At 42.2% G+C, this 23511-nt stretch overlaps 1 protein-coding gene across 1 annotated transcript in view; it reads right to left on the bottom strand.

Moving 5' to 3' along the window:
* LOC130115388 (cytoplasmic dynein 2 heavy chain 1) overlaps window positions 1–23511 on the bottom strand; it is a 360238-nt gene that overhangs the window by 295915 nt on the left and 40812 nt on the right. Inside the window, exons 29-34 of the mRNA XM_056283019.1 lie at window positions 7207–7275; window positions 6825–6979; window positions 6249–6381; window positions 5866–5983; window positions 5116–5228; window positions 4705–4818 (exon numbers count right to left, since the gene is read on the bottom strand). Of these exons, the coding sequence (XP_056138994.1) occupies window positions 4705–4818; window positions 5116–5228; window positions 5866–5983; window positions 6249–6381; window positions 6825–6979; window positions 7207–7275 (702 nt within the window). The remainder of the gene's footprint in view (window positions 1–4704; window positions 4819–5115; window positions 5229–5865; window positions 5984–6248; window positions 6382–6824; window positions 6980–7206; window positions 7276–23511) is intronic.

The following is a 23511-nucleotide window of genomic DNA, read 5'->3' as shown; positions in this document are numbered from 1 at the left end:
GTTTATCCAGTCATCAAAGCCTGTATTATAACTGTTAAAGGGCATTCCGCAATTTAGTGAATGGGTTATGCTCGCCCCACCACTAATTTGTATTGTGTTGTAAATATGGGACCCCTTTTAACTGGAAGTTATCTATCTCTACCAGGCCATTGTCCACGCTCTTGTGGCAGTGGACAACCTCTCTCTAGCTGAGACAAAGAGAAGATTTAACGCGTGACCATTGTATGATGAAAAGTACAAATGTCTGAAATCAGTCTACCACTTTGTGCCTAACATCCCCTAGCTGTGTTAATATTCATGATATACCATGAGTTCTCAAGTCCGATCGATTGTATTTCTTATCTCTCCTTTTCTCCGTCTCTTTTCTTTTCCCAATGTATTCTTTAGTGAAGTGCAAGAATTTAATGATATTATCAAGATGCAGAAGAGGCAGTAGATCGAGGCCGAGCATTAATATTTTTATTTCTATTTTATTTTTACTTTATTTTGTTTTTGTTTTGATATTTTTGTTTATTATTATTATTATTATGTAAAACCTCAACCACATTCTGTAAAATGCTGAACCCGATGATAACACTGAAAAATAATGAAATAAATTACTTTAAAAAAAAAGAAAAGAAATGTGCGTCTGCCTTGGGGGCCCTCCACCCCTGGTCACAGATGTTTACCATGTGAAGATGTCAAATGTTGCGCACAATGTCACATTAATAAAGATTATTGTTACATTTAACCATATTATCAAGATGCAGAAGAGGCAGTGGATCGAGGCAGAGCATAAAGGCAGGGGTGACTTACATGTGTAAATGTATTGTTTAGTGTGTTAATTTTATTCTTTGACATCAACTAGTTTAACAAGCCTGTTCATTGACCGTTATTCGCATCACGTAAGCATACGTGAACGTGCTCTTTCACACAGTAGCCTTGGTTAAGTTTAGTCTCTTTACACAATATTGAGGTGCTTTGATAACAACATGTACAAATATGTGTATTGGTTTATTTACATGGATAGACAACATGGTTAGAAATGTGGGTCTGCCTCGGGGGCACTCCATCCAGCCCTCCACCCCGGGGACCCCCACCAAGCCCCTGGTCACAGATGTTTCCCGTGTGAAGATGTCAAATGTTGCGCACAATGTCACATTAATAAAGATTATTGTTATATTTAACCCAATTTGTTCTGTTTTTACATGCATATTAACCCTTAATAGAGTGGGATATCCCACTGTTATTATGGCTAAAACAAATAGTCTCATTGTCATATGTATCTTAGACTGTGTGCAGAACTGCACTGGTAATTGTAAGATTTGACTGTATGAGAGTAAATGCCAAATTTCTCAATTGAGTACACATCATATTAGGGATCGGCTTGATAGGTTTTGAAGATATTTTACTTTTAGACATTGAATACTAAAAGCCTATGTTGACTTAACTACTATTTCAATTGGGCCCTATACTACAAAGCGAGTTTGTGTGCGTTTGTAAGTTTCGGTAGATAGCCCCTTCAGTCTCATTTGTCCCAGTAGTAGATAAGGGAAGGTTTTATGGGTGTGTTTAAAGTGTGGTTAGATAAGGCACCATGTTATCAGAGCCTGTATATTGTGCTCACAGTGTTTGCTCAAAGGGGCATCTGTTTGCCATTGAGTCTAGGTTATTTTGCCCTCGATGGGCTTCTGTAAATCGTACCATAATTGTTACACACTCAGGCAGTGACTTTCTGTATCCGATAATAACTGATTAATGAGGGTTGAGTCGTTAGAAAAATAGCCCACATTCTAACCATCCATAGTGAACGTTAGCTGGCATTCGCTAGTGTTGTTAGACATCTAGCTAACGTAACGCAATTGCTAACATTGTTAGCTAACGTTATCTAGCTAACAACACTAGCGAATGGGTTAGCTAGCAATTGCTATTGTTGTTAGCTAGCTAGCTAACGTATCGCTATTGTTGTTAGATAGCGAACAAGTAATCAATTTGCAGTCGATACACTAGTGTCACGGAGACCAACTTCCTGTTTCCTGCGGCGGTCAAGTGATTTCATGTCAACTGCGGAGGTGCCTCTTGCGCATGCTCACGAAAAATAGAACGAAACGAAGGAGACCAACGTCCAGTTTCCTGTCAACTGCGGAGGTCACGTGATTTCCTGTCAACTGCGGAGGAGCCTCTTGCGAAGGTCCGCCATTTTGTCTGCAGCCAGCTACTCTTGGATGATTAGCGAGCAGCAGTATGGTTTCATGCCACGAAAGAACACTACAGATGTGATGTTTGCTTTGAGAATGTTGATGGAGAAGTATAGAGAAGGCCAGAAAGAGTTATATTGTGTCTGTGGATTTAGAGAAAGCATACGACAGGGTGCAGAGAGAGCAGGAGTGGTATTGTATGAGGAAGTCGGGAGTTGCAGAGAAGTATGTAGGAGTGGTGCAGGATATGTATGAGGGCAGTGTGAAAGTGGTGAGGTGCGCAGTTGGAATGACAGATGGGTTACAAGGTGGAGGTGAGATTACATCAAGGATCAGCTCTGAGCCCTTTCTTGTTTGCAATGGTGATGGACAGGTTGACGGACGAGATCAGGCAGGAGTCTCTGTGGACTATGATGTTCGCGGATGACATTGTGATCTTTAGCAAGAGTAGGGTGCAGGTTGAGGAGAACCTGGAGAGGTGGAGGTATGCACTGGACAGAAAGGAAACGAAAGTCAGTAGGAGCAAGACGGAATAAATATGTGTGAATGAGAAGGAGGACAGTGGAATGGTGAGGATGCAAGGAGCAGAGGTGTGAGGTAATGACGTACAAATACTTCCGTTACTGTACTTAAGTAGATTTTTCAGGTATCTGTACTTTACTTGAATATTTATTTTTCTGACAACTTTTTACTTTTACTCCCTACATTTTAACACACATTTCTGTACTTTCTACTCCTTACATTTTCAAAACAGGCTCGTTACTTTCGTTTTAATGCATTTGAGGGGAATTATCGATTATTAACATTATAACCCTGTAGACTCATAAGTCAGTCTCTAAACACTTAGCGGAGATGATCTCGGACAGTCTTGCGATACCAGGCAGACGTAATTTTATTTGAAGTTTGAATGGTTAAGATAATAGTAAAGCTGAACGATTTGAGGAAAAAAGGACTATACCGGTGTCGCATTTTTTTTTTTTAATTCATATTTTCAGGGGATAGGCCTATCATAAAATGATCTACTTCTCTGGCTAATATTCACGGTGCCTTGATGGAAGTCATGGATGTTTGAATTCATAAAACTATCTTTTCACCAAGGACTATTTTTGGGCTAGACTTTTCAAATTAGTCTGTGCCTTCAACTAAATTAAAACACAGTGATAATGTAACTTTGACTAAAAATAAAGGTGACATTGTGAAATGGCTGAGCCTGTACTTTTTACTTTTATACTTTGAGTACATTTCAGAGCCTGTACTTTTTACTTTCAACTTGGAGTAAAGAAGTTGAGTCAGTACTTCTACTTTTACCAGAGTCTATTTTTACATAAGTATCTGAACTTCTACTTGAGTAAAGAATGTGTGTACTTTTGCCACCTCTGGCAAGGAGTAGAGGTGAAGAAGGCGTATGAGTTTAAATACTTGGGGTCAACTGTTCAAAGTGACAGGGAGTGCAGAAGAGAGGTGAAGAAGAGAGTGCAGGCAGGGTGGAGTGGGTGGAGAAGAGTGTCAGGAGTGATTTGCGACAGAAAGGTACCAGCAAGAGTTAAATGGAAGGTTTACAAGATGGTAGTGAGACCAGCTATGCTGTACGGTTTGGAGATGGTGGCACTGACAAAAAGACAGGAGGCGGAGCTGGAGTTGGCAGAGTTGAAGATGATTGTTGAGAAAGGCCAAAGAGGAGATTTATGGATGTGGTGAGGAATGACATGCAGGTGGCTGGCGTGACAGAGCAAGATGAGAGGACAGGAAGAGATGGAAATGGATGATCCTCTGTGGCGACCCCTAACGGGAGCAGCCGAAGGTAGCAGTAGAAGTAGATTGGTTCTCCCGGACCATGCCCTCCACACTCCCTCCCTCCCTCTCGGTTTTCTGCCACAGTGGTGAACCCTGTGTGGGCACAGAGCCTTTCCATGGTGAAAGAATGCATGCACGCAAAATTGTACATATATGCTTGCATAGGCACTCGACAGTCAGTGGCAATCAATGTGATGAGTTACTCTGAGGCAGACATCAGGTATGTGGCTAAACAAAGTATGAATATACTGTTCACTTTCATTTTTTAGTGATACTGATGCACTTTAGGAATTGCTTGAGACTATTTGGCAAGTAGGGTCTATTGATGCTTGAACTATTTAGAGGCTCGAAATGTGCCAACTAGCTATCGTTAGTGTTGATACCGTTTGCTAGTCATGTGGGAAATCAGTGGAATATTGTCGAGTTCTTGTGTCCCATCCACTGAACTTAAAAGAACGGTCCCACCGCACCACAGCAGTCTGAATGCTGTCTTATTGTCTCGATAGCTTGTTAGCTAATGTAATACTTTAGTTAATATTTATTTAATTGTTTGCAGAAATTGCCTTTTATGAATTTGGGCCCCTGTCCCTCTAACATCCTCTGCATGTCCCTGCAGGTAGGAGTCCAGGGAAGTCAACCAACAGTAAAAATGTATATTAACAGACATTAAATAGGGTATCAGGAGGTAATCAAGATAAAAGGACTGTGTATGTGCGTATGTGTGTATATACACCTGTGAAGGATAGTGTGAGGGGTCCACTGCTCCCCTCTTCCCTGCTGACACACACTCATACAGCAAGTGTTGTAGAGTCTTCTTCATTTCTGTTGACAGCTCACTCAGCCATACCTATGAGACATGCACACACAGTTCCTGTTTATAAAATGATCAAGATTTTACATGGATATCACTTTTTCTTTTATATAAACTTTCAGTGAAGAGGTATTTATTTACTTCGTGGGGGGGGCGTTCTTTAACTATCAAAGTTACCCATCCTTTTTGTAATGATGATTATGACAAGTGCTGTAAAACCAAATACAACACACATAGTACTACTCACATCTTCTATAAGACTGGACTGAAGGCACTCATCACCCATGTATACAGACAGATAAATGCACAGTGACAGTTCTTTATGGCTCTTACCTCCACATGGTTGGAGATGCGTACCAGGTTCTTGAGAGGCACCACTTCCCCCTCTAAAGAGCACATGGCCACGATGTGCTGGCCCTGCTCATCAAACTGCACGCTGTTGATGCCTACACAAGAGTACATAAGTGTACATAAGTGCCCACACATGCAAGCACGCGTGCATACACACACACACACAAAGACACACACACACATGAACACACATACATGCACAGAGAGAGAGAGAGAGAGAGATATGTTTTATTTCCGGTCTAGAGCACTACACTATCGTAAAAGCTAAAGAGAAAAGAAGAGTGAAGAGCGGTACTTCTGCTCTTAATGCCTCAACAGCCAAAGCACATGAACATAAGTACTTATTGGATGGACTTGAAGGGACTTCCACTTTGTAATAAACCTAAATTAATGGGCTTGTTAATGTCCTCAACTGCCACTTCAGGCTGCGTGATATGAGCTGATCTGTAGTAACAAAAGTACGACCGGCCCAAAACCTCATGAACTTAGAGTAGAATAAAATGAAATAGAATTAACAACATGCTGGCACAGAACAGTGGATATATTGAATAAAAAACGAGAGTTTAAGTAAAAAAAAAAAAATGAATGAAATATCGAATTGGAATAGATGAGTTATGATCGGAAAGGAATAAGAACTAATAGACAGCTAAAAGAATAAAAGTAGAACAGGACAGGACAAAACAGTATAAAATATATTCAGAGAAAACAGAACAGGGCAGAGAGGTGTCTAACCAGCAAAAAGTTTCTTGAGGTGTGACTGGATAATGGCTGAATTGGTTGCCTGGCCCAAAATTTCCAGCAGATCATCATCTCCGATAAAATAGAACCGAGGAAAAGCAGAGCGCTTCTCCTGCAACACACAGAAACACACTGTCAAAGAGATACACAATCCAAGCTAGGGTCAAACCTGTAGTAGGTATGTGAAGATGACCATGTCAGTCTGCTCACAAGTATGTAACTGTAAAAAATGGCTGTAAATGCATTAATGTGTTTTAATATTTGAGTGCACAAATGCATGTGTGCATGCACACAACATTTTGGTGAGAGGTGTGTGTGTGTGTGTGTGTGTGTGTGTGTGTGTGTGTGTGTGTGTGTGTGTGTGTGTGTGTGTGTACCTCCAGGAACTCATTGAGGGACTTCTGGCAGCGCTGCAGCTGGTCAAGTATGGTTATCAACGAGTTTCTGATGCCGGCCCTTGAGCTAAGAGACACCACTCTGCTGTCCCTCTTAATGTCTGACATTATAGACCTGATACAGGTATGGACAAAAAGTTGTTCTGACCAACTGTGTTTGATTTGTTGGTTTCCAATTGTGGAGCATGTTTGTAGACATAATCCTGCTGCCTCAGAGCCAGAAAACAACAATACATAGAATTGTGTATATAGTCGATGCACATAGACACATGCTAGCACATCCATGCTGCCAAATCAAAGCAAAGCTATAATACACAGGCATTCCATGAGCGGGCAATTCACACTTTACTGCTGTGCTGTCTTAGACATCATAAATAATATTAAGTGTCTCTCCTGCATAACAGTAGAAAAAAACTGTACAGCTGGTAATCTGTGAAAAGGAATCTTGTTTGCCTAATACAGAAAAATACAGAAAATCAGAAATAACAAAGGAAATATACAGTGTTGCACGTAAACAGCATATCTACCCCCCCCCCCACACACACACACACACAGCACCTGAAGTCCTCATCAACCCGTTTGAAACGGGCCTGCTCTCTGGGCAGGGCGCTCCGTCCAAAGATAGGTTCCAGGTAAACCCATCGTCTCTGGATAGTGTTCAAACTTAGCAGGTACTCATCCAGATCTGATAAACGCACTTCCCAAAGATTCACCTGGACACACAGGGAGTAATAATAATAATAATAATATAGGAACATTAGTGTTACACAATAAAAGAGCATACTTAATTAAGTACTCATATTTGGTATAATATTGCATCAGTGGGAACCTGAGATACCAAATTACAAACTAAGTTATGTATCAAGCATAAAGGGAAAAAAAACGCTTAAACACTCTACACTTAAAATGTCTTTCTTTATATTGAAGGCGTTGATCTGACCTTGTCCTGGAAGCCTGGGTAGTATGGAGAGTCTTTCAAAGACTGCAGTAGACAACGGTTATCTCCCACCTAGATGGGAGCAGAGTGGTGATGAAGTCAATATTTACTGATCTGCCAAATTTAATCTAATGTTGACAAACAACAGGCCTAACCAGCCTACTAGCTAGCGTTCCCTACAAATGCATCATCCTATTATTAACACATTTTGGGAATCCTTCATCTACAACTAGGGTTGTAATGATACCAACATTTTTAGTAATAATTTCACTATTTAATACCATTTTACATATGGCAGGGAAAAGCTGCAAAAAATTCCACTATATACACTACCGTTCAAAAGTTTGGGATCACCCAAACAATTTTGTGTTTTCCATGAAAAGTCACACTTATTCACCACCATATGTTGTGAAATGAATAGAAAATAGAGTCAAGACATTGACAAGGTTAGAAATAATGATTTGTATTTGAAATAAGATTTTTTTTACATCAAACTTTGCTTTCGTCAAAGAATCCTCCATTTGCAGCAATTACAGCATTGCAGACCTTTGGCATTCTAGCTGTTAATTTGTTGAGGTAATCTGGAGAAATTGCACCCCACGCTTCCAGAAGCAGCTCCCACAAGTTGGATTGGTTGGATGGGCACTTCTTGCGTACCATACGGTCAAGCTGCTCCCACAACAGCTCAATGGGGTTCAGATCTGGTGACTGCGCTGGCCACCCCATTACCGATAGAATACCAGCTGCCTGCTTCTGCTCTAAATAGTTCTTGCACAATTTGGAGGTGTGTTTAGGGTCATTGTCCTGTTGTAGGATGAAATTGGCTCCAATCAAGCGCTGTCCACTGGGTATGGCATGGCGTTGCAAAATGGAGTGATAGCCTTCCTTATTCAGAATCCCTTTTACCCTGTACAAATCTCCCACCTTACCAGCACCAAAGCAACCCCAGACCATCACATTACCTCCACCATGCTTAACAGATGGCGTCAGGCATTCTTCCAGCATCTTTTCATTTGTTCTGCGTCTCACAAACGTTCTTCTTTGTGATCCAAACACCTCAAACTTGGATTCATCCGTCCACAACACTTTTTTCCAGTCTTCCTCTGTCCAATGTCTGTGTTCTTTTGCCCATCTTAATCTTTTTCTTTTATTGGTCAGTCTCAGATATGGCTTTTTCTTTGCCACTCTGCCCTGAAGCCCAGAATCCCGCAGCCGCCTCTTCACTGTAGATGTTGACACTGGTGTTTTGCGGGTACTATTTAATGAAGATGCCAGTTGGGGACCTGTGAGGCGTCTGTTTCTCAAACTAGAGACTCTAATGTACTTATCTTCTTGCTCAGTTGTGCAACGCGGCCTCCCACTTCTTTTTCTACTCTGGTTAGAGCCTGTTTGTGCTGTCCTCTGAAGGGAGTAGTACACACCGGTGTAGGAAATCTTCAATTTCTTAGCAATTTCTTGCATGGAATAGCCTTCATTTCTAAGAACAAGAATAGACTGTCGAGTTTCAGATGAAAGTTCACTTTTTCTGGCCATTTTGAGCGTTTAATTGAACCCACAAATGTGATGCTCCAGAAACTCAATCTGCTCAAAGGAAGGTCAGTTTTGTAGCTTCTGTAACGAGCTAAACTGTTTTTAGATGTGTGAACATGATTGCACAAGGGTTTTCTAATCATCAATTAGCCTTCTGAGCCAATGAGCAAACACATTGTACCATTAGAACACTGGAGTGATAGTTGCTTGAAATGGGCCTCTATACACCTATGTAGATATTGCACCAAAAACCAGACATTTGCAGCTAGAATAGTCATTTACCACATTAGCAATGTATAGAGTGTATTTCTTTAAAGTTAAGACTAGTTTAAAGTTATCTTCATTGAACAGTACAGTGCTTTTCCTTCAAAAATATGGACATTTCAATGTGATCCCAAACTTTTGAACGGTAGTGTATATATATACAGTGCATCCGGAATGTATTCACACCCCTTCACTTTCCCCAAATTTTGTTATGTTACAGCCTTATCCCAAAATTGATTAAATTCCTTTTTTTCTCATAAATCTACACACAATACCCCATAATGTCAAAGTGAAAAAGGTTTTGTATAAATTTTTGCAAATTTATTAAAAATAAAAAACTGAAATATTGCATGTATATAAGTATTCACACCCTTTGCTATGACACTCAAAATTGAGCTCAGGTTTATCCTGTTTCCACTGATCATCCTTGAGATGTTTCTACATCTTGATTGGAGTCCACCCGTAGTAAATTCAATGGATTGGACATGATTTGGAAAGGCATACACCTGTCTGTATAAGGTCCCACTGTTGACAGTGCATGTCAGAGCAGAAACCAAGCCATGAAGTCAAAGGAATTGTCTGTGGACCTCCGAGACAGGATTGTATCGAGGCACAGATCTGGGGAAGGGTACAAAAAAATTTCTACAGCTTTGAAGGTCCCGAAGAGCACAGTGGTCTTCATCATTCATAAATGGCAGAAGTTTGGATCCACCAGCACTCTTCCTAGAGCTGGCCGCCCAGCCAAACTGAGCAATCGGGGGAGAAGGGCTTTGGTCAGGGAGGTGACCAAGAACCCGATGATTACTCTGACAGAGCTCCAGCGTTCCTCTGTGGAGATGGGAGAACCTTGCAGAAGGACAACCATCTCTGCAGCACTCCACCAATCAGGCCTTCATGGTAGAGTGGCCAGACGGAAGCCTCTGCTCAGTAAAAGGCACATGACAGCCCGCTTGGAGTTTGCCAGAAAGCACCTAAAGGACTCTCAGACCATGAGAAACAAGATTCTCTGGTCTGATGAAACCAAGATTGAACTCTTTGGCCTGAATGCCAAACGTCACATCTGGAGGAAACCAGGCACCTCTCATCACCTTGCTAATACCATCCCTACAGTGAAGCACGTTGGTGGCAGCATCATGCTGTGGGGATGTTTTTCAGCAGCAGGAACTGGGAGACTAGTCAGGATCGAGGGAAAGATGAATGGAGCAAAGTACAGAGAAATCCTTGATGAAAACCTGCTCCAGAGCGCTCAGGGCCTCAGACTGGGGCGAAGGTTTACCTTTCAACACGACAATGACCCTAAGCACACAGCCAAGACAATGAAGGAGTGGCTTCGGGACAAGTCTGTGAATGTCCTTGAGTGGCCCAGCCAGAGCCCAGACTTGAACCCCATTGAACATCTCTGGAAAGACCTGAAAATAGCTGTACAGTGACGCTCCCCATCTAACCTTACAGAGCTCGAGAGGATCTGCAGAGAAGAATGGAAGAAATACCCCAAATATAGGTGTGCCAAGCTTGTAGCTTCATACCCAAGAGGACTTGAGGCTGTAATCGCTGCCAATGGCGCCTCAACCAGGTACTGAGTAAAGGGTGTGAATACTTACGTACATGCAATATTCCAGTTTTTTATTTTTAATACATTTGCAAAAATTTCTACAAAACCTTTTTCGCTTTGTCATTATGGGGTATTGTATGTAGATTGACGAGAAAAAAAAGGAATTTAATCCATTTTGGAATAAGGCTGTAACATAACAAAATGTGGGTAAAGTGAAGGGGTGTGAATACTTTCCGGATGCACTGTATATATAAACTTTTACTGAACAATTATATTGACCAAAAAAGTATTTTTGTTTTAGTGTTTTTACTGAAGGTATCCAAAAATCATAGGCTGGTGGCTTTTCTGCCCCCAGGAGATAACTATCAATCTTTTAGTCAAAATAAATGAAATGTTTATTATGAAAGGCTTTTAACATAGAGAGAGACCTTCTGTATAACATTATCACAAAATAATTCATGTAAAATATATATTTTTAATTTTTTTCCCTTTTTTTTTTTGCACATACCCTCCTTTTTTCAATGTCCCCCAAATGACAGTTTCAGTTTCAATGAAACACGTTTTCAATATAATTAAACATAAATATAAATAAACCTTTATTAATGTATAGATAAAGTTAAATGGAAACAGTAGTTATTATTTATTATTTCATAATTTACTGTGTGTCCCTGAAATCGCATTCCAACCTGTTAGTTTGTGGTTTATGTTAGTTTGTGGTTTTTCACCTTCTACACAAAAAACTACAATTCCCATGAGTGCACATTTAGGAAGTGGCGTCACTCTTTTGGAGGGAAGTTCAAAGAAGCAAACTGAGGTGAGCGCCAACATTCTGTCTCCCCCTTTTTTTTCAAGTTTTATAAAGTTAACCCGTATTTCCTACTCTTACATCTCCACCCTGTTAGTCAAAATTATGGATAAAGTAAATCACATTTTAAAAATTTGACAATCATGTTTGATATATACACTCACTGGCCACTTTATTAGGTACACCTTGCTAGTACCGGGTTGGACCCCCTTTTGCCTTCAGAACTGCCATAATCCTTCGTGGCATAGATTCAACAAGGTACTGGAAACATTCCTCAGAGAGTTTGGTCCATATTGACATGATAGCATCACGCAGTTGCTGCAGATTTGTCGGCTGCACATCCATGATGCGAATCTCCCGGTCCACCACATCCCAAAGGTGCTCTATTGGATTGAGATCTGGTGACTGTGGAGGCCATTTGAGTACAGTGAACTCATTGTCATGTTCAAGAAACCAGTCTGAGATGATTCGAGCTTTATGACATGGCGCGTTATCCTGCTGGAAGTAGCCATCAGAAGATGGGAACACTGTGGTCATAAAGGGATGGACATGGTCAGCAACAATACTCAGGTAGGCTGTGGCGTTGACACGATGCTCAATTGGTACTAAGGGGCCCAAAGTGTGCCAAGAAAATATCCCCCACACCATTACACCACCACCGACAGCCTGAACCGTTGATACAAGGCAGGATGGATCCATGCTTTCATGTTGTTGACGCCAAATTCTGACCCTACCATCCGAATGTCGCAGCAGAAATCGAGACTCATCAGACCAGGCAACGTTTTTCCAATCTTCTATTGTCCAATTTTGGTGAGCCTGTGCGAATTGTAGCCTCAGTTTCCTGTTCTTAGCTGACAGGAGTGGCACCCGGTGTGGTCTTCTGCTGCTGTAGCCCATCTGCCTCAAGGTTCGACGTGTTGTGCGTTCAGAGATGCTCTTCTGCATACCTCGGTTGTAATGAGTGGTTATTTGAGTTACTGTTGCCTTTCTATCAGCTCGAACCAGTCTGGCCATTCTCCTCTGACCTCTGGCATCAACAAGGCATTTTCGCCCACAGAACTGCCGCTCACTGGATATTTTCTCTTTTTCGGACCATTCTCTGTAAACCCTAGAGATGGTTCAAAGTCACTTAAATCACCTTTCTTCCCCATTCTGATGCTCGGTTTGAACTGCAGCAGATCGTCTTGACCATGTCTACATGCCTAAATGCATTGAGTTGCTGCCATGTGATTGGCTGATTAGAAATTTGCGTTAACGAGCAGTTGGACAGGTGTGCCTAATAAAGTGGCCGGTGAGTGTAAACTAAAATACTATGTGTGTAGAGCAGGGGTCTCCAACACGTCGCTCGCGAGCTACCGGTAGCTCGCGGCCCCTTTTCAAGTAGCTCGCCAAAGGGTTAATGAATCTTTCGTAAATTTGAAAACTTTTTTTTTTAAATTTTATTTCTGATTTTCCCCTTTTTCTCCCAATTTAGTGGCCAGTCGCTCCCTGTTTTAGTTCAAACACCACCCTCATACTGCATGCGTTTGCCAGCTGCATCGCTCCAGCCGGCAGTCTTGAAGGAGACACCTCGCCGCTTTCATGACAAGGCGAATCTAGGCCAAAACCACTGCTTTTTCCGACACACACAGAGACGCATGCATGTGACGAACACAAGCCGACTCCACCCCCTCCTGAAGACAGCGCTGCCAATTATTGCTGCTTCATCGAGTCCGGCCATAGTCGGATCTGACGAGACCAAGGCGCGAACCCCGGTCCCCAGTGGGCAACTGCATCGACACAAAGCCGATGCTTACACCGCTACACCACCGCAGACTATACATTTGAAAACTTGATGATTCAAATTTGTTTGGTCACTTGGAAAACCTGCTTACATTTATATCCAATCAAATTCACAGGTGTCCGGCCCCTCCTTACACGAAATGATTATTTGCCAATTAGTTGTCAATCAAACAGTTGCGCTGCTGTCAAGCTTGATGAGTCAGTGGTGATGTGAGACGGACAGCAGCCATGACCGCGGCAGCTGCCCATACCAATAAGAGGCTAAAAACATACTATTCTCACGGAGAATGGGAAACAGAGTTTTGTTTCACGAATGTAAACGACAAGTGTGTGTGTCTGATCTGCGGAGCTAGCGCGTCAGTCGGTAAAAGATGCAACGTGGAGCGCCATTTCACCAAAGTCCACAGCAAGTTTTCACGGGCCTTCCCTGCAGGTAGCAGTGTATGAAAAGAGAAGATAAAGGAGCTGAAAACTACGCTTCAAAGACAACAGTCTCTGTTCACAAGACCAACGAAGAAGACCAGAGCAGCAACGGAGGCTTCGTTTAAAGTGGCGCACGTCTTAACCAAGCACAAAAAGCCCTTCACCGATGGCGGGGTTGTAAAGGAGGCTATGATTGCGGTGGCTGACACGTTATTCAGGGACCATAAAAGTAAGACAGAAATGTTGTCTGGTATTGCCGATGTACAACTTGGTGCTAATACTGTGGCAAAGAGAGTGTCTGCGCTGTCTGTGGATGCGGTAAAACAGCTGGACTCGGACACGAACAGGTGCAAATGGTTTTCAATTCAGTGTGATGAGTCTGTCGACTCCAGCGATGCAGCCCAGCTAGCTGTTTTCATTCGGATGGTGTTTGATGACTTTTCCACCAACGAAGAGTTTTTGACCTTACTTCCACTGAAAACCACAACCAGGGGAGTTGATATTTACCATGCAGTGAAGGACTACTTTGTAGAACAAAAGATCCCTATTGAAAAGCTGGAGTCTGTAACAACTGATGGAGCCCCTGCTATGACAGGTCGTCACTCAGGATTTTTTGCTCACTGCAAAGCGGACCCGGACTTTCCGAAGTTTCTGAACTATCACTGCATCATTCACCAACAGGCTATATGCGCAAAAGTTATGGAATTTGACCGTGTGATGGCGCCTGTTGTTAAGATCATCAACTCCATTCGAGCAAAGGCTAAGCAACACCGGAGCTTCAAGCTGTTGCTGGAGGAATGCTCTGCGGAGTATGGGGATCTCCTCCTCCACACTGAAGTCAGATGGCTAAGCCGGGGTAAGATACTACAGCGCTTTCTTTCCTTGCTTGGTGAAATCAAGGCATTTATGGAAACGAGGGAGGAGGATACCACCCTATTATCTGATGCAGAGTGGCTACTTGATCTTGCTTTCCTGACAGATGTAACAGAAAATTAATGACCTGAACCTACAGTTACAAGGCAAAGATAAAAACATATCTGATATGAACAGTGCTGTCAATGCGTTCAGTGCAAAACTGTCATTGTACATTCACCAAGTGAAAAACAAAAGGTTTCAGCACTTGCCCTGTGTCTCAAAGATGTTGGAAAGTCACACAGGTGCAGCCAGCGTTTTAAAGGTTTACAAGTATTGTGACCTCTTGTCAAGGCTTGGACAGATTCAGTGACTTTGAGAAACTTGAGCCCTGTGTGACATTTATGGCCAACCCCTTCATGGATGTGGACATACATGAGATTTCAGGACAGATTGCTGAACTTTTCTGTGTTGATCCTGTAGAAATGGAAATTGAGGTAATAAACCTTCAAAATAATGTGCAGTTAAAGGCTCAACAGCATTCTCAGCATTTCTGGAGCTTAGTAGAACCAGATAACTATAAGAATCTTCACCAAGCAGCTCTGAAAATGTCTGCTTTGTTTGGGTCTACATACCTCTGTGAGTCGGCCTTTTCTGACATGAATGTCATGAAATCAAAATTCAGAACAAGACTGGCAGATGAACATTTGAATGACTCCATAAGAGTGAACCTGAGTGGATACACTCCAGCATACATACGCCTCTCTTGTTGACTCCATGCAGTGCCAGTCATCTCACTAACTACAAGACTGAATACACTTCACACATACAACTGTATATGTGAATACTCTTGTGAAGTGATACAGTGACATGTGGACAGATATAACAAAATGACAAGTAAGTAATAATATCTGTGTATTTGTAATTGGATTTTGTTTTGATAGCATTCATATTCTAATTTGATAGTGTGCGATAGAGTAGAAAGAAATGCATGCAGAAATACAAAACGCACGTGCAGGTGAATTAAATACTTTTTGTGATGTTTTAATACAAAATGTGAGTTGTGGAAACCAACATTTTGTGAATGTTCAGGCAAAACAAGCTTATTCAGTTTGTTTGGGTTGAAATAAGCTATGAGAATAAATGTTACAAAACACAAGTAGCTCTCAGCCATTTTCATTTTGTAAAAGTAGCTCTCAGAGGAAAAAAGGTTGGAGACCCCTGGTGTAGAGCTACTAGTTAAAAAGTGCTGTGTCACAGAGCAATGGCTAATTTGTTTAAAAATGCCCACCCTGTTAGGTTTATACCTATCAGAGTGGGACATGTACCTAACAGGGTGGAAAATCTATTACAAACTATAAGGAAATGCATATAAATGCTGAGGTACACATAATCAATTGTTATTTAAACTGTTCAAATAATCTACTAAAATGGATAAAAGTTGACACTTCATAGTTATAATCAATTATCAGGTATTTATTTGGCATTTCCTATGTTCTGCCACATCACAGGCATGATCAAATGTCAAATGATCACACAGTAATTGATCATTATTATAAAGTGTTTTTTATACAACTTGCATGATAATATAAAGTTACTTTGTACATATTTGTTACGAAATGGCTCCACCACTAAGTGCAGCAGAGATGCAGTGTCGCTACAGGGCAAAGCGAGACACACTTCCAGAGAGAAGAGCAGAATATCTAAAGAAAGAGGGTGAAATGGCAGAGAGACCAAGAGACAGGGGAAAAGAAGAGAATTGCTGATCTCAGTGAGCATGAGCAGTGAACTCAGAGGAAGAAATGGAGACGGAGTAAGAGGGAAGCAAAATTCAGGGAAAAGGCTAGGGCAGCTATACCATCTTCTACAACACCTCTTGGATTGCAACCAGTGACAGGACCCCCAAGGTTAGAAGTGTAAAAATTCAGTTATTACATTGTTATAAGGTATTATAACTGTTTGGATGCATATTCACCTCTCATTGGCTGAGCAGAATTGTCTTATAACCGCACACCAAAGTTGATATTGACATACAAAAAGTAAATAGGTTCTTAATCATACCTTACAAAAAAAAACAAAAACACATGAATTACATGTGAATCATGTCTAAAAGTGTGAAATTCACATAATCACATCCCACTTTGAATGTGATCTACATATGAATTTTCACATTTGATTGTTCCATATAGGTATTATGTAACTACAATATACCTTCTCTGTAACTACTTCGTAACGATGCTAATTTTGTTCTTATAACAGTATTGCAACATTTCTTTGTTCCCCATAAGGAAATTGGTTAAATCTACAGTCAGGTGTTAGGGTTAAGGTTAAGACTAGGATTAGGATCAAGGTTAGGGTTAAGGATGATCTGATTTTGAATGAGAGTTAGTGGTATGTTACTACAGATTTGTGCATTTATTGTGTTTTAGGCAAAGACAACAAGGTCAACACCTTCAAAAGAAGAAGCTGGAAAAAGAAATCAAAAGACATGGATGACTGAGAATCTTCACCAAAGTGTTCTATACTTACCTGAAAAAGAATTAAAAGTATAATGAGACACATTAAATAAAACCGATACAGAATGATGAGACTTGCTTTCATGTATAACCTACATATCATGACCTTGCTCTGTTCTAAGGTACCGTCTTTGACTGCTGTCAAAGAGACTATGAAGATTCATCAGATCACGAGTACCACACCAAGCAAAATAAAGTACAGAGACATAACCTGTCTCTGCCTAAAGGAGAAGGGACTGATGGAAGGCCCATGCTTCGAGCTCAAGGAAGCAACTCTGCAAGATGTTGTGGCACCAGATGTCCCTACCACTGAACCCCTGTGGCATCCAGAGGTTATTACCAGTGACCATGTTGGGAGGTGGTGTGTGGTGAGGTAAGATGATGACCCCTGCCCTGGCATCATAATGGCCATCAAAGAAAACAACATCCAGGTGAACTGCATGCATCGAAATGGTGTAAATAATTTTTTCTGGCCTGGCCCTCGCAAAGATGTCAGCTGGTATGCTGACAGCCAAGTACTGTGCCTGATTGAAGAGCCTCAAGCACTAAACAAGAGGTCGGTGCAATCGGACATGGCAACATGGAAATACGTTGGAGATCAGATCTGGGTGTAGGCAGGTTACCCCAAAAGCAGGAGAAAAGATATACTTATAAGTATAAATTGAGCATTCTGTTCACACGTTCTCTGTAAACATGTTCAAAGTTGGCTGTGGAACAGGGGGGTTCTACACAAAGGTGACACAAAAACCTTAGAATTAAATTAAGACAGTAACCATAGGACACCATAGACAGACACGCACACACAGGCACACACATACACTTCTTTGGGCCATTTCGAAGTGTGTCTTAGCATAATTTGTTAATGTGTTTAAAGGTGCATTAAGTAGGTGATTCTGGAGAAAGACAGTTGATTTTTGAGTCTCATCCCCAGGGCTTCAAATACTGACGCTTTGGTTGACCCAGAGCATCAGTATTTCAAGGCCAGGGGATGAGACTCAAAAATCAACTGTCTTTCTCCAGAATCACCAACTGCACATTTAATGTTTTATATGTTTTAAAAATATTTAACGTTCTTAATTTTCAATAAATGTTAAATGTTCTGTGAGTTATAATAAAATTATTGTTGAAACTCACTGAGTCATTGATGGTTATTTCCACCCTGTTGAGCTCCTTTCCACCCTGTTAGTCTTTTTTTTTATAACGTAACAACTTTGTCTAATGTTTTTAATGTTTTTATGGCAATTTGTAGGGTTGGCAAGGATTAATAGCATATATGTGTGGGGGGGGGAGGGTTTTGCAAATTTCTGTTTTTTACTATTTGAGGTAAATTGGGTGAATAAATGTGACGGTTCTACATAATGAACACATGTTCTGCTCAACAATTCTGGATTCCTTGTTATTCATAGAAAAACAACTTAAATGATGGAATAAGGGACACATACACTTTAAGAAAAGTCTGGTGTTTTTGAATATTTACATTATTAAAACTTCACAATACCTACGTATATGTCCCTAGCAGGGTGGAACTCTCACAGTCCATGTCTAAACAATCCATGCATAATTATTATTATGTATGTGCTTGAGTTTTACCAATACAAGTTCCTGAAGGTTGAACATGTCATTTACCCAATATAATGTTAAAAACATGGAAAATGTATTCTTTTTTCCCCCAAAAGTTAGCACATGGAAAAGTAACCAATAGCCACGAATGACCCAGGCAACCCATTCCCCTCAGTTGAATTTCTACATACTAACCAGACTGTAAAGTGAACAAAGATTATCTCTGACCCCTAACATCCTGCTCATCACCTCTTCTAGCTCCTTCCCACAGGGAGGCGCTACAAGTCACTGTCCACTTAGACTAAACACTTCACAAACAGTTTTTTGGATTTTTTCCCCCTAGCCATCAGGACTCTGAATTCCTCCCTATAGTCTCCTCCTCACACACCATTGTCATGCATAACCACCATTTCCCTAACTGTTATGCATGATATGCTTATTTCTGCTATTGTGTAACTGTATTGTTCATGATAATATGTGGAGTGTCTGTTGCTGTCCATGTATGTACTGTGCTGCAGAGTTTAATGTGTATCAATACAAATTCCACCAGCCTTGGTCGTGTGACTAATAAAACAATCTAATCTAATCTAATCTAAATAAAGCCGCTTGTTTTCTATATAACAAAATAATATTTCAATCCAACTGAAAATTGAATAGTGAAGCAGTAACAGTTAGCTAGGCAAAAGTTTCATGTGTGTATTTGGGAAAGGGTGATCAAGAGATGTTTCTTTCCCTCTCTCTGCCCGTGCCCATCTGTCTCTCTTTCCAAGTCAGTTTGAAAAACCAACTGTGGATTGTCATGTCATCATGCCGACAGAAATACCTGTTGTATGTTTCTATGCCCCGTAAAAATAAATGAAATCAATAAAAATAGCCTACATAAGATCAACAACTAACCAAGATAAGACAGGACAGATATTGATGGCACGTGGACAAGATCATTCTGTACATTATTTTACAGGCCAGAAATGTCGACAACTTTCTTCTCTTGTCTGCACATCAGCAGAACCATGTCATACGGGTGTCCGGGTGGCATGGTGAGCTATTCCATTGCCTACCAACACGGGGATCGGTGATTCGAATCCCTGTGTTACCTCCGGCTTGGTTGGGTGTCCCTACAGACAATTGGCCGTGTCTGCGGGTGGGAAGCTGGATGTGGGTATGTGTCCTGGTCGCTGCACTAGCGCCTCCTCTGGTCGATTGGGGCACCTGTTCAGGGGGGAGGGGGAACTGGGGGGATTAGTATGATCCTCCCACGGCCTACGTCCCCCTGGCGAAACTCCTCACTGTCAAGTGAAAAGAAACGGCTGGTGACTCCACGTGTATCGGAAGAGGCATGTGGTAGTCTGCAGCCCTCCCTGGATCTCGGCAGAGAGGGTGGAGCAGCGACCGGGACGGCTCAGAAAAGTGGGGTAATTGGCCAAGTACAGAGAAAAAAAGGGAGAAAAAGGGGCAAAAAAAAAGAACCATGTCATACAGTTCAGGAAAAGCAGACATTCTCTTCAATATTGATGGAAAAAGGCAAACAAATATTTTCACAGTAAAAGTCTCTCTTATGTCCGATTGGTTGCTGGCAGTGCATTTCTCACAAGGCAGGATCAAAGTTTGAACTTTTGATTTTGATTTCAATTTTTTGTCGCCACATCTCCAGCTTGTCTCGCACCGCATGTTATCCAAATGGTTGTCCATCAATCATTCAGAGTGAACAAAGGCAGCGGTGATGGGCGCTGCTCCCAGTGTGACTTCAGCTCAGGCTGCACTCTTAATTGTACCAACAACGCCAAGCTAAATTCATAGTGCATGTAATGCACATGGCAATAAGAGAACTTCTGATGCTGATATTGGTATCCAATGTAGAGCACACTGGAGATTGATATCATTGTAAAAATTCATGATCAATATGTACCAAAAAAATTACATTTTGGACAATACTACCTGCAACAGAATTTTTCCTAACATTGCTCCACATATTTGGAGAAGTTGCAATTCTTTTTTTGTTACCAGTATATTATTGAATGCATTTTTATTCAATTCTAATTTATTGCCACAGAGTAATTTATCACTGTATCCACTGATTTATTTTATTTTATTGTGAACAATAAAATGCTATAATTAAAAAAAATCATATAGTGTCGGATTTTCCTGAACTGTATGAATCTCAACTCTTCCAGTACAAAGACACAAACAAAGGAAACACCATTAAGTAAAAAGTGCCAGAAATGGTCGGCAATTCTGGTGTGAGAAAATAATGTACAGAATTTTCTTATCCATATGGAAAGAATGTCTTATCTTGATTCATTTTTATCTTAATTAGTATATTTTCATCTATTTGTTTTAATTTGATAGGGTATAAAAATATATAAAACACATAAGTCCATCAGCAAGATGGTACGTCCACTTAAGGCAGATAGTGGCAGGTGGCTTTGCTGTTTAGGCCCAGCTGCCATTCAGCTGACTTCCTGCTAAAGCTTTCACTTCCTTGACATAAGACTAGCTATTCAGACTGTACCAGCATCAATCACTGTTCTGCAATTTAAATGCAAGCGAACCACAGCTGGTTTGGCATAAAAACAGAGGGAAAGAAACACGTATCTTTCTCTCTCCCAAATAAACTGTACTATGTTTTTTGTCCTAGTAATTGTACTTTTTCACTATCTAATTTTCAACTGGTAGAAATATTGTTTTCTTATGCAGAAAAAAAATGTCCTTAGAGCTGATTAACATTACTTTTTCTGTTTTTGTAAAAAGAAATTATCAAGTAATTCTTTGTACATTTGTGACTATTTGAATTTTTTGGTTCCTTCTGACCCTGTGGACCCACCACCTGCGGGGATGACCATTGGGGTAGGGCGCAATGCAGGCCGGGTGGCAGACAAGGGCGAGATCGGGTCGTGCCGTCTTCCGGCATCGCAGACTGATCCTCGGGACGTGGAATGTCACCTCTCTGGCAGGGAAGGAGCCTGAGCTGGTGCTTAAGATGGAGTGGTACCAACTAGATATAGTTGGGCTCACCTCCACACATAGCATGGGCTCTGGTACCAAACTCCTGGAGAGGGGCTGGACTCTTTACTTTTCCGGAGTTGGCCAAGGTGACAGGCGTCGGGCGGGTGTGGGGATACTCACAAGTCCCTGGTTGAGTGCCGCTGTGTTGAGAGGTTCACCGCTATATGACTGCAAGTCATTGGGGAGGAGGCTCTGACTGTTGTGTGTGCTTATGCACCGAATAGCAGTTTGGAGTACCTGGCCTTTTGAGTCTGGGTGGTGTCCCGCATGGGGTTCTTCATGGAGACTCTAAAGTTCTGCTGGTGGACTTCAACGCTCACGTGGGCAACAATGGAGGAACCTGGAGGGGCGTGATTGGGACAAACGGCCTTCCTGATCGGAACCCGAGTGGTGCCTTATTATTAAACTTCTGTGCAAGTCATGGATTGGCCATAACAAACACCATGTTCAAAAATAAGGTAGTTCATAAGTGTACTTGGTACCAGAACACCTTAGGCCAAAACTCGATGATAGACTTTTGTGGTCGTATCATCAGCTCTGCGGCCGTATGTTTTGGACACTTGGGTGAAGAGAGGAGCAGAGCTGTCAACTGATCACCAACTGGTGGTGAGTTGGACCAGATGGTGGGGAAAGCTGCCGGACAGAGCTGGCAAACCCAAATGTGAAGTCAGGGTGAACTGGGAATGTCTGGCGGAGGCCCCTGTCCGTGAGGTCTTCAACTCCCACCTCCGGAAGAAGTTCTCATGTGTCCTGAGGGAGTCTGGGGACATGGAGTCTGAGTGGGCCATGTTCAAAGCTTCTATTGCAGATGTGGCAGGTAGGAACTGTGGTCATAAGGTCATCGGTACCTGTTGAGGTAGCAACCTAAGAACCCGCTGGTGGACACCGGCGGTGAGGGAAGCCATCAGGCTGAAGAAGGAGGCCTTTCAGGCTTGGTTGGCCCAGGGGTCTCCTGAAGCAGCAGACAGGTACCAGGAAGCCAGAATGGCTGCGGCTTCATCGGTCATGGAAGCAAAAACTTGTTGCAGGAGTTCAGCGAGGCTATGGAGGAAGACTTTTGGTTGGCCTCAAGGAAAGTCTGGTAAACCATCCAGCGACTCAGGAAGGGGAAGCAGCAGGGCTTGACTCAGGCTGTGTTCAGCCAGGGAGGGAAACTGCTGACCCAGACTGGGGATGTTGTCGTGCAGTGGAAAGAACACTTTGAGGAGCTCCTGAACCCAGCTAACACGTCCTCAGTGGAGGAGGCAGAGTCTGAAGACTTGTAGGAAGCCCCACCCATATCCCTGGCAGAGGTCTCTGAGGTAGTTAAGAAGCTCCTCTGTGGCAAAGTGCCAGGTGTGGATGGGATTCACCCTGAGACACTGAAAGCTCTGGACATTGTGGGGCTGTCTTGGCTGACACGCCTCTTCAGCGTTGTGTGGAGGTTGTGGACAGTACCTGTGGAGTGGCAGACTGGGGTGGTGGTTCCCATATTTAAAAAAGGGGACTGGAATGTGTGCTCCAATTATCGGGGCATCACACTGCTCAGCCTCCCTGGGAAAGTCTACTCTAGGGTGCTGGAAAGGAGGCTCCGACCAATTGTTAACCTCGGATCCAGGAGGAACAATGCGGATTCCGTCCTGGCCGTGGAACAATGGACCAACTCTTTACCCTTGCAGAAGTGCTGAGGGAGGCATGGGAGTTTGGCCAGCCAGTCAACAAGTGTTTTCTGGACTTGGAGAAGGCTTACGACCATGTACCTCGGGGCGCTCTGTGGGGGGTATGGCGGGAGCATGGGGTACTGGGGCAGTTGCTACAAGCCATCCAGTTCTTGTATAGTCAAAGTGAGAGCTGTGTCCGCATTCTTGGCACAAACTCAAAACATGTTTTCGGTGAGTGTCAGACTCCGCCAAGGTTGTCCCTTGTCTCTGATTCTGTTTGTGATATTCATGGAAGCGAACTCAAGGCGCAGCCAAGGTGAGGAGTGTGTCCATTTTGGGAACCTCAGAATTGCACCTCTGCTCTTCGCAGATGATGTGGTT

Source organism: Lampris incognitus, chromosome 7 (genome assembly GCF_029633865.1).
Source record: "Lampris incognitus isolate fLamInc1 chromosome 7, fLamInc1.hap2, whole genome shotgun sequence".
Taxonomy (NCBI): domain Eukaryota; kingdom Metazoa; phylum Chordata; class Actinopteri; order Lampriformes; family Lampridae; genus Lampris; species Lampris incognitus.
The sequence above is the reverse complement of the archived record's forward strand: the minus strand, read 5'-3'. Positions and strand labels throughout refer to the sequence as shown.